The sequence below is a fragment of the Eulemur rufifrons genome, chromosome 14 (genome assembly GCF_041146395.1).
Source record: "Eulemur rufifrons isolate Redbay chromosome 14, OSU_ERuf_1, whole genome shotgun sequence".
Classification (NCBI taxonomy): Eukaryota; Metazoa; Chordata; class Mammalia; order Primates; family Lemuridae; genus Eulemur; species Eulemur rufifrons.
In genome coordinates this window covers 17,645,375-17,658,407 of record NC_090996.1, presented here as the reverse complement: position 1 = coordinate 17,658,407, position 13,033 = coordinate 17,645,375, and the positions used below count along the sequence as shown (strand labels likewise).

General features: G+C 58.5%; 1 protein-coding gene across 4 annotated transcripts; it reads right to left on the bottom strand.

Annotated features, from left to right (window-relative positions):
• Positions 1-3,845: 3,845 nt before the first annotated feature.
• Positions 3,846-12,802, bottom strand: SH2B1 (SH2B adaptor protein 1). 4 transcript variants are annotated; one of them, XM_069486739.1, is made up of 10 exons: positions 12,708-12,802; positions 9,659-10,686; positions 9,277-9,378; positions 8,597-8,688; positions 8,309-8,484; positions 6,052-6,255; positions 5,634-5,845; positions 5,316-5,540; positions 4,813-4,912; positions 3,846-4,622 (listed from the first exon to the last, which is right to left on the bottom strand). In XM_069486739.1, coding segments are annotated over exons 2-10 (2,052 nt in total). In that variant the 5' UTR covers positions 10,598-10,686; positions 12,708-12,802; the 3' UTR covers positions 3,846-4,620. The 4 variants fall into 4 exon arrangements, with proteins under 4 accessions (XP_069342840.1, XP_069342841.1, XP_069342843.1 ...); XM_069486740.1 differs by having other exon boundaries at positions 5,369-5,540; XM_069486742.1 differs by lacking the exon at positions 9,659-10,686 and having other exon boundaries at positions 5,369-5,540; positions 9,277-9,335.
• Between the last annotated feature and the right edge of the window lie 231 nt (positions 12,803-13,033).

The window sequence follows — 13,033 nt, the reverse complement described above, 5'->3', positions numbered from 1 at the left end:
ACCCCCCCGGCCCCCAGCTGGTCCTTATGAGGGAGTGGGGGGGGCCCAGGCTCCCCCCTCCCCTAGATCAAGGATTGGCTGGCTGAGACTCCAGCAGGAGGGGTCAGTAGAGAGATATTTCTGCTGACAGAGGGGGAACAGTGGGGCTGCAGCCTGAGATGTCACTCATGAGGGAAGCAAAGGTGGCCCCAGCCCCAGGAATGGGGCGGGGGGGGGGGGACAGGGAGACTTCACTTTCTGTCATCTGCTACTGACCTCACCCCCAGGTGCCTCGACTTCCCCAGTTGCACTGAATTTCCTGTTCCAAACTCATCCCCCCAGCTCTTCCCTTAAGGCCTCTTCCACACCGGGCCTCACCTTTCGCTTTCCACACCCCCCCTTCCTGCCCCATCTGCCCTGAGCCTGTTGCCATTGCCCATCTCCTTCTCCCTCAGCTAGTTGTGAATGAGTGGCAGAGACACTCCAAGCCCTGGGGCACTGAAGCAGGGAAGACATCTTTTAGGGGCCAGAGGAAGTGGCCCTAGAGGGACAGGGGAAGTAAGGAGGGGAGAGGGTCAAGGGGACAGGGCAGAAGATGGTAACCCTACCCTAGGGAGGGGTTGCCACAGCCATCAACAAGGGATTTAGTGTCCAGGCCCGGGTGAGCAAAGCCAGCGCTGCACTGCCTGTCTCTCCCCCCATTGCTCTAACTCAGCCTCTGGGAACGCAGCCTTCAGGGCCCCCCCATCCCTGACGGAGTATCCCCCCGCCAAGAAAATGGGACACCCAGGCGGCCAGGTAACCCAAGAGGCTACAGAATGTGCTGATGGCAGAGGGGGAAGGATAACTGTTTGAGGATGAGGGCAGGGGTCACCCCAAGTCATGAAATGAGGGTCACCTCACCCCACACCGCACTCTCTTTAACCCAAGAGGTTCACATGGCAGAGCGCAGGGGTGCCTGGTCCTCACTCCACTCTGCCACTGCGTATGTCGGTGGGGGCAATGGGGATCGGGCACGCCCCGCTGACAGGCGGCAAGGAAGGGGGCTGGGGAAGCCGGGTAAAGCAGAGGCTCCAGACCAAAGGAACGGTGGGCGCAGATTTCTGGGACACGTCTAGGGGAAATGAGGACAGAAGAGAGCTGGGGAGGGGGTGGAGCAGAGAGACAGGGCCACCAGGGTCAGAGGGAAGTCTGAGAGCAGTGGGGAAAAGGGACAGCAGGGAGCTGGCTAGCAGCAGCCAGGTGGGCGGGGACCCCGGGGCTGGGTGCAAAGCCACAAGTTGTTGCTGAGCGGCTGGCCTTGGTGTCAGCTTCCTCAGAGAAGCAGCTGCTCTGAGCCAGCCCTCCCCACCCCTGCTCCAAGATGGGGGCGTCTCTTGGTTACCACCAGGGCAGCTGCTGGAGGAACAGAGGGAGGGTACCATGGGGTATGGGCAGGGGAGGAAACGAAGGCAGATCAGAGTGTTGGGGAAAGGTCAGTGAGGGGAAGGAGCAGGGTGACCCTGGGCTCAAGTCTTTCCTCTGTCCAGGCCTCAGTTTCCTGAAATGAGCAAGGAGGAGTATGGACTAATGAAAGCATTCCTCACTCGGGCTCAGGATGCTAGGCAGAGAACATCATAGAAGACACAAGGGCAGAGAAAAGGGGAGCCCCCACTTTTGGGGAGATGGGGCCCCCAGGGGTGGATGAACTAGAGGATTTAGCCTCCCAGACTCATCCCTTCTTCTGCCTAGATTTGGGGGAGGCACAGCCTCCTGGGTGAGTTGAGGACAAGGTACTCCTTCCCGCCCCCTTTTCACAGTTCCAACAAACCCCTCCCCTGAAGCAGAGTCCTGCTGTGACCTGGAATGTGAGGGGGCTTAGGCAATGGGGTGTAAGTTTTGGGGGTCACATCGCGGCATCTCCACCTGGCCCAGCGCCCACTGTCTCAGGCTAGAGTCAGGCTCAACACCCACCAAGCCTTCTGGCTTTGGCACTGGCTGGCTTCTCCCCACCCGCACCTGGAGGAGTGACAGGGGCCACTGTCTTACAGCAGCAGGAATGCCCAAATATGGAGAGGGCTGACAGGGGAGATGGGTAGCTTCAAGGGAGTTGAGAGCATGAGACCCAGGACAGGAGGCAGGCTTTACAGGACATTCCTGCCAACGGGGGGCCTTTAAGGTTATTCGTTCCTACCTCCCCCAGCTTCCCAGAGGGGGAAACTGAAGCCAGAGAGGGAAAGCCACCAGCTCAGAGCTGCAGCAGGATCACCAGCAGGGAGGCTGTGGGTGTGAACTGGGATGGAGGGAGGCTGCGCGAAGAGGCTCTCTGCTGGGTCCCGTCCCTTCCCGCGGGGGTCTGCAAGCCCGGGGCTGGAAGGTGCTCTTCCTCCCACACCTGAAGACTGGAGCTGAGAGAACGGGAGAGACCTGGGTCTGAAGGATATGGAGACAGAGCCTGGCCGATCCCTGGCCAGTTCCGAACTTGGGTTTAACCATCTGCAAAGAAAGACTTAGAGGGAGATACTGTGTCAGGCTCCAACAGACAAGATGTGCCTGTTGGGTGGGTGTCCTCATACCCCTCCCCTGCCCCATCTTTGGGAGGCAAGTGCCGAAGGCTGGCAGGGTTTGGGGGAGGGGGAGCCTCAGAGCACCAGTTGCTGCTAGATTAGGAGGATCAGGCCCTGCTTACCCCAGGGCACCATGGCTTTCGCTCACCATCTCACTTGGAGAACAGGGCACCTAGATCTCCAAAGCATCCCCCCTCCTTTTCAAGGCTGATTCTATCCCCAGTTTCCTAAGGCCAAGGTTTGGGGGAGCCCCAGGGATTAGATGGAACAGGGAGAGCCAGCAGGCTTCCCCCGGCTAGCTCCGAGTCTGGGTGGCCTGTGAGCCCAGCTGTCTCCTGTCCATCTCCTGACAGGACGAGAGGCCCAGAATAGCAAGGTCATGAGCGTGGGTAGGGCCGCGTGGCGGTGGGGGCCGAGGCTGAGCGGCGTGGGTGCGGGCTCCACGCTGCCTGGAGGGAGAGAGGCAGGATGGTCAGAGGCAGAGCTGGATGGAGGTGGGGAGAGGGCCAAGCGCAGTAGGTGGGATTCTTCAAACGCCAGCCCCTCCTTGTTGGCACCCGCCAGCCCCGTGGCTGGGAAGCCCAGGTGTGCCCTCTGTTGGAGATTCTGAGGGCAGAGCCTGTGTTTAAGGGGGTGCAGCAAGGGGGGAGGCGTTGCAAACCCAACAGGTGAGCGATGAGCCGGTGGGGCTGGAGCAGGAGTGGAAGGTGGAGCAGTGTGGAAGCCGGTCATCTGGATTTTTACGTGCACCTCACATGGAAACACTATCCATGCCAAACAAATCATGTCAGCAGCCGTGACTTAGAGGAAACTTCACATTTTACAGATGAGGGCAGGAAGGCCCAGAGTGACTACACCTTGCCCAGCTCACAGCCAATGAGCGGCAGTCAGGAGCAAAGCCAATGCCCTTTGTCATCGGTCCTCCAGCCTGGCTCCGAGAGGGGGACAGGCGACCAGTCTGCCCTTAGGCCCCTCTGCAGCCAGACTCTGCCACATCAACTCTCTCCCAACACGATGTGTCCCTCTGTCTCTCTGCCTGCCTTCTCCCTCGCGCAGGAAAGGCCCTAGATCATCAGTCCTGCGCTCCCTGTCTTATCGCACTGAAAGAACTTGCTGGAGACCCCAAGAAGCACCATTTAGCTGTGCACTTACCTCTCGATAAACAAGACTGCCTCAGAGAGGGACGGCCCTGGAAGCACTGGACTGGAGGGTGACAGGGGCAAGGCCTGGGCCAGCTCTCTGGCCTCACAGCGCTGCACTGCCTTCCCAACCCGCCTGTCCCGGTCCCTGCTGCAAACACTGGCCACAGCCATCGTGATGGAACTGAGATAAACCCTTTTATTTATTTATGCTTCTTCATTTTGTTTAAAACAACAACAACAACAATCTTAATATAACTGACAGCCCTTCCCCCCTCACCCTTCCTTGGGCTGAGGGGTGGTTCATGGGGAGATGGCCCCCAGGGGTGGGGCTAACCACAAGAGCCCCTCAGGGAGGTAATGGAGCCCAAATCCTCTGCCCAGGGGAAGGGGCGCCTGTAGTGTATGAACTGGGGGGGCAACAGGGCTCTTGAACCTCTGCTTGTACCAACACGTATGCCCTTGGCCAATGAGGTCAGGAAGCACGTGGGAGGGGTTTCTACCTCTATGTCCCTGCCCAGCCCGGTCTCAGGAACTGAGGGCTGGGGAACAACGAGTGGAGGAAGGGTGGGTAGGGCGTCTCACACAAACGAGTACTGGTTATTAATGGCTCTGGGGTGGCCCCCTTCTTCTCCATCGCCCCCTCGTGGTAACTGCTGGAGCTGCACCATCAGGGTCAGCCCAGAGTTCCCACCAGATCCAGCGCCTCCCTGGGCCTCCGTGCAAGGTGCTACGGCCTCTTCCAATTCCACCACGGGGACCAGCTCAGCCACGGGGACCAGCTCTTCCTGGACCCCTCCACCGCCCGCTTTCTCTTTCTCTTGCCTCTCTTTGGCTGCTGCGGCTGCTGCTGCCGCCACTTCTGGCGCCCCCGACGCCTCTTCTGCCCCAGCATGTGGGGCATCTGTCCATGAAGGGGGTTCAGGGGGCTGGGGTGGGTCATGGGAGGTGTTCGATTCTGGATAGGAACGGTAAGAAGACAGACCGATTGTGGAGGGAGGCGAGCTCTTGCGGCGGCCTCCCCTTCGCTGGGGCCCCAGGAGCCATGTGCTATCTCCCCCGCACCCCATCTCCTGAGTGACCCCACCCCCACCCCCCGTCCATGGAAGATGGATCATGGGCGGTGGTGAGAGGAGGACCACACTTACACACAGTCACTCGCTCCGAAGGGCATGAGGGTGGAGGAGGCATCGGGGTGGCATCCATCTCCCTCGCACACCCCTGCATGGCTCCCGGCCTGCTCCCGGCCTGGGGGGAGGGGCAACGTGGGGACAGATGGGACGTTGGGGCAGGGGGAAAGGGAGAGATCAGACAGGGGCATCAGACACCAAGGGAGCAGGGAGGGGAGCAGACCGAGTGTCCCCAAGGAGGGCAGGCCCGAGGCCAGGCTGTGCTGCAGGGCAAAGACACGGCCGGGAAGGATGGATCCAGGAGACAGACAGACGATGGAACAGAGGGGTCCGATGGAATGGGGATGCACCAGCCCACCTCACAGCTGCCTCCCGCTCCAGCAGGGAGCCCTCTGCCTTCCTACGTCCTATCAGCGTGTTTCTTTCCCTCCCAAACCCCTTGGGAGGAACCTTCCCTACCCTGCTCTCCCACGCAAAGCCTCTCCTCAGAGCCCCCCGCCCCATCTTTCTGGCGCACACACCTCACTTCTTGGGTGCGCGGGCACCTCCTCCCCTGCAGACCTGCTCTGCTCACCCTGCTGTCGCTGGGAGGACGGGACATAGCTGACAAGGACAACATCACTGGAGCCTCCAGACTCCAGAGGGATGGGGTGCACCCGGAAATGCTCGAGCATATCGAAAATGGACTGGAACCACAGGTGCTGGACCCGGCACTGACCCTCTTCATTCAGGGACAAACGCAGGTGCTGAGGGCAGGATGAGCAGTTAGGCAGGAGCCCAAGCTCCCTGGGACGGCGCCCCCCATCCACCCACACAGAGCCTGTTCCTCAGCCACTCACCTTGGCCTTGCCCTGGAAGTTGAAAGTGAGGACATATTCACCCCGCCTCGTCTCGCTCTGCCGCACCAGGAAGACACCATGGGAGCCAGTGCCTCCTGTCAGCACTAACTGGGCAGCCTTGAGTCGAGAGAGCATCCCATGGAACCAAGGATATCCGGAGAGGGGCTGGTCCCCATCACCTCCCTCTGACTCCCCCTGGAACAGGAATGACCCTTCAGGAAGGAGAGAGGGAGGGAAACCGGGGTGTCAGGGAAGCCTCCCCCATCCTGGGAGAAAAGAGCCCTGCTATCCTCTCGAGGCGCCTCCTCCCCCCACGTGGCATCTCCCTCCCCCGGGTCAGATCCCTCAGGACCCCAAGGTATGAGTTTCAGGAAGGCAGGCACCGGGGCCTGGGGACACACACTCACACCTCTGGTACCTGTGGCTGTGTCCGGAGTGTCCAGGGGAGGGTAGGGGGCTGAGAGGGGATGAACTGTCCCTGCTGGGGGTCCTTCTTCAATGGGGATGCGAGGGGGCAACTCTGGGGGAAGCAGTTCCATTGAGTCAAAATGGGAGGCGGCAATGGAGGCGGAACTGGGGGAGATGGATGCCGAGGGGCGGTCTGAGAGGCCCCCGTATGCCCCTGGAAAAAACGGGAGGGCAAAGTTGAGAACTCAACAAGCTCCTCTTGCACAGGACTGGTCTCCTGGGCCCCCGCCAGCAGCCTCCCCCGTGTGCACTGGCAGGGTCAGCGGGCGGGCCTATCGCCAACACCCCTGCAGGCGGTGACCCCTGCTGGCCTGTCACCAATCGCTCCAAGTTATTGCAAGGAGGTCCCAGAATCCAAATGCCTCTATCTTTTCTCAATCAACAGCTGAAAAATGGTTGCAGAGGCGGGGGGTTGAATGCCTCAAATATTTTGACATTAAAAAGGAGTCCTTTTTGGACTACAGAACAAAGCCTCCAACTGTAAGATCTTCCTTCTATTAATCCCCCCAACCTATACCAACTCCATCTTTTTTTTTTTTTTTTTGAGACAGAGTCTTGCTCTGTTGCCCGGGCTAGAGTGAGTGCCGTGGCGTCAGCCTAGCTCACAACAACCTCAAACTCCTGAGCTCAAGCGATCCCACCGCCTCAGCCTCCCGAGTAGCTGGGACTACAGGCATGTGCCACCATGCCCGGCTAATTTTTTCTATATATATTTTTAGTTGTCCATATAATTTCTTTCTATTTTTAGTAGAGATGGGGTCTTGCTGGTCTCGAACTCCTGACCTTGAGCGATCCACCCGCCTTGGCCTCCCAGAGTGCTAGGATTACAGGCGTGAGCCACCGTGCCCAGCCTCCAACTCCATCTTTAACTTTTTTTTTTTTTGGTAGTGACGGGGTCTCACTATGTTGCCCAGGCTGGTCTTGGACTCCTGGCCTCAAGCCATCCTCCTGCCTGGGGCTCCTAAAGTTCTGGGATTACAGGCGTGAGCCACTGCGCCCGGCCTCTTGATCTTTACCTTAACTTGTATTCACGTATCCTTCACTTCAGCCCAATCATCCTAATTTTTCCAGATATCCTGAGCCCTCCCACCTCAAGTCTCTGCCCTCATCATTCGCCTCCTTCAAGCCGTGTTCTTTCTCTCACCTCTTCTACCTTCCCATTCTCTTTCTCCTCTGAGCTCCCAACATGCCTCCTGCCTGTGCTGCTCAGGGGACACTAAGCATAGACTCTCAGCCTTGGGTACCTGCTTTTTATAGGGAGTGATGTCTTGTCAATCCAGCTAGACTGTGAGCCCGTGGAGGGCAAGGAGCTCATCTCAGGCATCTCTGGGTCCCTCATCTGAGACCAGCACAGGGCCAGGGAAGTACTAGGCCTGCCTTCCTGGGTGTTGGGGAGCAGCAGGCCTGAGCCGACACGGACGTCGTACATAGTCGGTGCACAGAAGACAGGTATGTGTGGAGAGCAGAGAGCAGTGACTCAGGAATCAGGCTGGCACAGCCCCTATCTTTGTCAATGACACTCAGGTGACCCCAGAAAAGCCCTTTCCTCTCCCTGATCTTAGCTGCCTGAGAGCTGATAACTCGTAAGGTCCATTCTGGCTCTAAAATTCTACGGTTCATTTGTTCGTTCGCTGAATACAGCCTGTGTGCCAGGCACTCTGCAGCTGAAACTCAGAACGGAGGATCAGGAGAAAAGGGTACAGTGGAAGCCGAGTCTGGAGAGGTGAGTTGGGACCAGGCATTGTACGTCTTTGTGCGTATCTGTGTGGGTAGGGTATGTGCACTTGGTCAGACCAAAAAGTAGAGTCAAAAGAAAATTTAGTGCCATCAACGTACATACAGAGACACAAACCTAAGAGCAAAACAAAGATTTCTACAAAGTGTTCGGGAAGCTTGGAGCAGAGAACTGTCATCTCCAGCCAGAGTGGTGGCCTGCAGGAGACTTATGGTAAAAGTGACAGGGCTGGGTGTGGAAGACTGAACTGGAGTTTGCTTGGGGCCTGTGTGTAGTGGGGATGGTGACAGTTCTAAATGGCAAACTGTGGCTTGAGAGTGCCTGGCATGTTCAGAGACAAAAGACAGACATTCAGTGGGGGCAGGGCAGCTGGGGGAAGGGATGGGACACACAGCAGAGCCTAGAGAGAGTACGGCAGGGGCTCACGTGGCAGCTTTTGAGGCTCACAGTTCCTCTAAGGCTCCATCCTTACCCTGCGACAGGCGATCGTTGCTCTCGCTGGGTCCCAGCAGCAGATCCTGGCTGGGCAGACTTTCTGAGTGATTCAGACAGGATAGCTCCAGGCTGTCTGTGTTCTCCCTTGTAAGGAATGAGGTCGCAGGGGCCAGAGGGAGAGTCATGGGGCGGGGACTGGTAGCAGGGCAGGGTCTGCAGAGACAGGGAAAATGGTGCTGGGAGGAAAGTCACCAGGTGAGAGGCACAAGGCTGCTCCCCACCCCCACCTCCAGGTCCCCTCAGTAACAGAAGTCAGGCTCCTCACCCTGGGCTCAGGCACTCTTGGATGTCAGACACCCAGGCCTTCACATGTTGAGCATCAGCTGTCTCTAGGATATACTCCGAGGGGCCTTCCACCTGTGGACACAAGTGGAGGGCTTCACCCAGCGCAGGGTGCAGGGAGGAGGCCCACAAGCCATGTCCACATCCTGAGTCCTTAATCCACCCCTAATGAGAACAAGACATGTAGGCTGTCTAAAAAGAAAACATGGGCCAGGTGTGGTGGCTCATGCCTGTGATCCCAGCACTCTGGGAGGCCGAGGTGGGAGGACCACTTGAGGCTAGGAGTTCCAGACCAGCCTGAGCAACAGAACAAGACCCCATCTCTACAAAAACAGAAAAATTAGCCAGGCATGGTGGCGTGTGCCTGCAGTCCCAGCTTCTCAAGAGGCTAAGGCAGGAGGATCACTTAAGCCCAGGAGTTGGCAGGCTGCAGTGAGCTATGGTGATGCCACTGCACTCTAGCCTGGCCAACAGAGCAAGACCCTGTCTAAAAAAAATCTCCCTCTCTACCCACCTTCCAGAAAAGCTACAGCCCCAGGCACACACTCTCAAGGCACTGGACATGTACATACCCCACTCTGCTAATGTTACTTGCTTAAATGTACTGAGAGCTTTCTCCCCAACATGAGCACTCCCAGGGGGTGGGGACCTCAGAGCTCCTACCTTAACCACAAACGTGTTCTCCCGGTCAGGCATCTCCAGGGCTGTGGTCGTCCGGACATCTGTGATCGTGGAGCAGGGAATGCTGAGTCGGGGCCGAGATGCCTAGGTTGGGAGGGAGAAGAAAATCCAGGTTTTTGGTGTGCAGGGACCATCTTTCCCTTTGCATCCTAGGGGAGGTAGACAGAGGTAGTAACACTGCTTTCTCCATCCTGCCCGCAGCTACTAACACAGAGCCTGGAGCTAGCTTTGAAAACAAACAGTAAGTAAAACTCTGCAAGTGGGCTGCTAAACCCCGCGGCTTAGGGCTTACGTGCAGGGCTGAGTTACCACCCCGGCTGCTCTATCACTCGCTCCCAGTCACCCACCCTCCTTGGGGGCTCACCTTGGGTGGTACAAAGAACTCCAGACGACTTCCTCCTCCTCCTTCTCCTTCACTTCGAAGCAGTAAGCGACACTTCTGCCACTGAGGTTGCCCTCCTCCCCCTGAGGTAGGTCCAGCTGCCCCACCTCCCCGGCCCAAGCACGCTGGCTCAGGGGCTGCCTCTTCAGCCCCCATGAAACTCAGCAGCTCTTCCCTCTGTACCGTCCCCACTGCGTCCTTCAGGGTCCCCCCTCCCCGACTCAGTCTCAGCCTCTCAAAACGGTGAGTCCATCTTTCCCCAGGGGATGTTCCATCACTTGCCAGTCCCCTACCAATGGTCCCAGCCCCGCCAGAGGAGTTGGAGTTGCTGTTTCCACCTAAGACTTGGGGGCCTGATGAGGTTTCCAGGGGCCCCGCTGGGGAGGGGGGGTCGACGGTCCCCCGCCACTGCAGGATGCCACGGACTGAACCGCGGACGGAGCGACCCACTGATCGGAGGGAGAAGCGTTTCTTTAGCTTCGGCTTCGAGGAGGTCGTAGAAGAGGAAGAGACCGAGGAAGGGAGGGGGCCGGCCAGGTCCTCAGATGATCGAGAAGGGCCCAGCACAGCCAGGGGCCCGCCCACCCTGCAGCTCTCAAGGGACAGGTCATGTGGCGAGATCTCCACACCAGGACTCAGGGGAGCCAGGATGGGTGGTGAGAGGGAGCCAGAGGCCCGGGCCACCTCCGCTTCGAAGTGCTGCAGGAAGAGCTCGGCAAAACGGCGGGAGAAGGCGGCCTCAGCCCCCGGCCCCGCGTATTGCGGGTGGGAGGCCAGGTAGAGGCGGAAACGGCGGGCAAAATCCAGGGCGGCAGCCCGGGCATGGGACTCGCAGAACTCCCGCCAACTAGGGGGAGGAGGTGGTGGCAGCGGGGGAGGGGAGGGGGAGGCCCCATCCTCCGGGGAAGGGGCACCATTCATGATGGTCCCCAGGAGGTGGAGAGGGGGAGCCTGTGGGGAGGGGCAGCAAAGAGGGAAGCGGCCAGAAGACACGGGCTGAGCGGCAGCAGCTGCAGGAAAGAGAGGCACATACACCAGGTCACTGCTCAGGTGGGACTAGTGGAGAGTCCCACCCCAAGCCAGACTCCCTAGGCCAGTTCAGACTCCTCATAGAGCAATGGGCAAGAGAACCAAACCGCCTTTCCCTCTCCCAGACCCTCGCACCCCACAAGCCCCACTCAACTGGTGCCCTAAGGTCTAGCCTGCCCACACCCTGCTGCTTTCCTGGCCACCTCCCCTGGCTTCAGATCTACAAGTGACAGAGGACTGTGGAGCACCTTCCCCTGCGCCCCCCTCCCCCGCCCCCGACCAAAACAAACAAACAAACAAACAAACAACTTTTCCAGATCACCTCCTTCTCTATGATGGATCCTCCAATGCTCATTATACACTTCCCATGTGACATTCTAGAGGATTCCACGTGGTTATCTTACCCTTACCTGTGAGAGGTTTTAATAGCCGCTCTAACAGATGAGGAAACTGAAGCTCAGAAAAGTTTCAGAACTCCAGGTCTACTGTTTTCCCACTGCACAGTCCTTGTCCCCAGGGAGTGCCTTACCGCTCCAGCTCTCACGGGGCCAGAGAAGAGCGGGGACCACAGAGCTTAGAGATCCTGCCTCGTGCACCTTATGGTCCAGCTTTTTGGAGGGAGGTTACTCATTAAGGGGGATGGATGGATGACAGATTGAAACAGCAATTGTTTTGAAAGCTCACCCCGGAGTCCAGCACCCAATGACTGCGTGCAGGAGACTTGGAATAGCTACAGCCCAGCCCACTTCTTCGGTGCCCCTTCAGCCTGGGGCCCTGAGGTGGCAGCACCCGAGGAGAGACTGTGGGTTGGGTCAGGGCAAGTCTCTGCTGGCCAAAATATCACAGGGAGCTGGGGCCCTAAGATATTTCCTCTCGCTCTTCTCTCACTGGAGTGTGCCCTAAAGGCTGCTAGCCTGCTGCTTAAAGGCCAGGGGTCCTGATGTCAGACTTAGGCTGAGACCTCAGGTCAGCCACCTATCAGCTGTGTGATCTTAACTAATTACATGTCCTCTCTGAGCCTCAGTTTTCCTATCTGTGAAACAGAGTTAATGATCCCCACCTGCTAGAATTGTTGGGAGAATTAAGTGGAATATGTCAGTTCTTGACACAAAGTAAGCACACAAGAAATGACTGCCATTGTTACTCTCTTCGTGGAGGACAAGAGTATCACGGTTCTAACACTCTAAAAGAGAAATTAAAGAAAGGAAGAGCCTTCCCAAGGTCTTACAACTAGAAAGTGGCAGAGCTGGGCGTGGAATTTACAACCCACGGCTCTTTTGTTAGTGCTCCTCCGTGCCGTACTGGAAGGTAACTGGGGCTAGGGCAGCTCAGAAAACTCTCCCCAAATCCTCCGCAACCTGACTCCTACTCAAACGCACAGCCAGGCTGAAAGTCAGCGACTCCCCCTCTATCACCTCGGCCTAAGCCCTACACACTCAGACGGCCCCAACCACAGGGATAACTCCAAACCAACGAGAAGCAGCCAGAAGATGCAGGAGTCATGGAGCACCGGGGAACCGAGCCAAGAGGTGCAGACACAGCAGAGACCAATCTCCAGCCAGAGGCCACCTCAGCCTGCACAGGCCCACCCAACCCTCTGCACCACAGGCAGCCAGCCCCCTTCAGGTCCGCTGACCCTGCGGCTCCTGAGCTGGTGACTCAGTTTCTCTCCTGCCAAGCAGGACTCAGACACATTTTCCCGGTGCACCTGCCTCTTGGCTCAGTTCTGATATTTCCCGAAGGGCGGGTGGTGGAGAGTGCAGGCTCCGCTCCTTGGCTCGGACCCTCCGGGCCCGGTGGTCAATCCACCCCGCACCCGTCCCTTCTCCGGGGACACAGCCTCCTCAGAACCAGCCCTGTCTGCTGCACTCTGCGGGGCCGAGCGCCCCCCAGCCCGGCCCTCCACGCCCACCCCCACCCAGGGCTCGTTCTCAGGCGCCGGGGCCGGGACGCGGAGAGGAAAGAGGCACTTGAAGAGGGGGGGTTCCGGTTCCGGTCCCACCTGCATCTCGGTCCCCGCGGTTAGCTCCGGCGGCGGCGGCACCTCCCGCTCCCTGCGCACCCCCACCCCCTCCGCGACGAGCGCCCAGCCCGGTTTTGCGCAGGCGCCGGGACCCCTTTTCCTGTCGCAGAAGGAAGCGACCATAGAGAAGAGCGGCGAAGGGAAGGCTACCTTCATACTAACTTCCGCCATCCTCCTAGTTCGCACAGACCCTTAAGACCTATAGGTGTCAACCTCGTAGGGCTTCAGGGACTTCTCCGGTTGCACCTAAAAGGGACCACAGAGACAGCCGTGGGAAGGGGTGGGATGCCACCAGAACGTCCTCC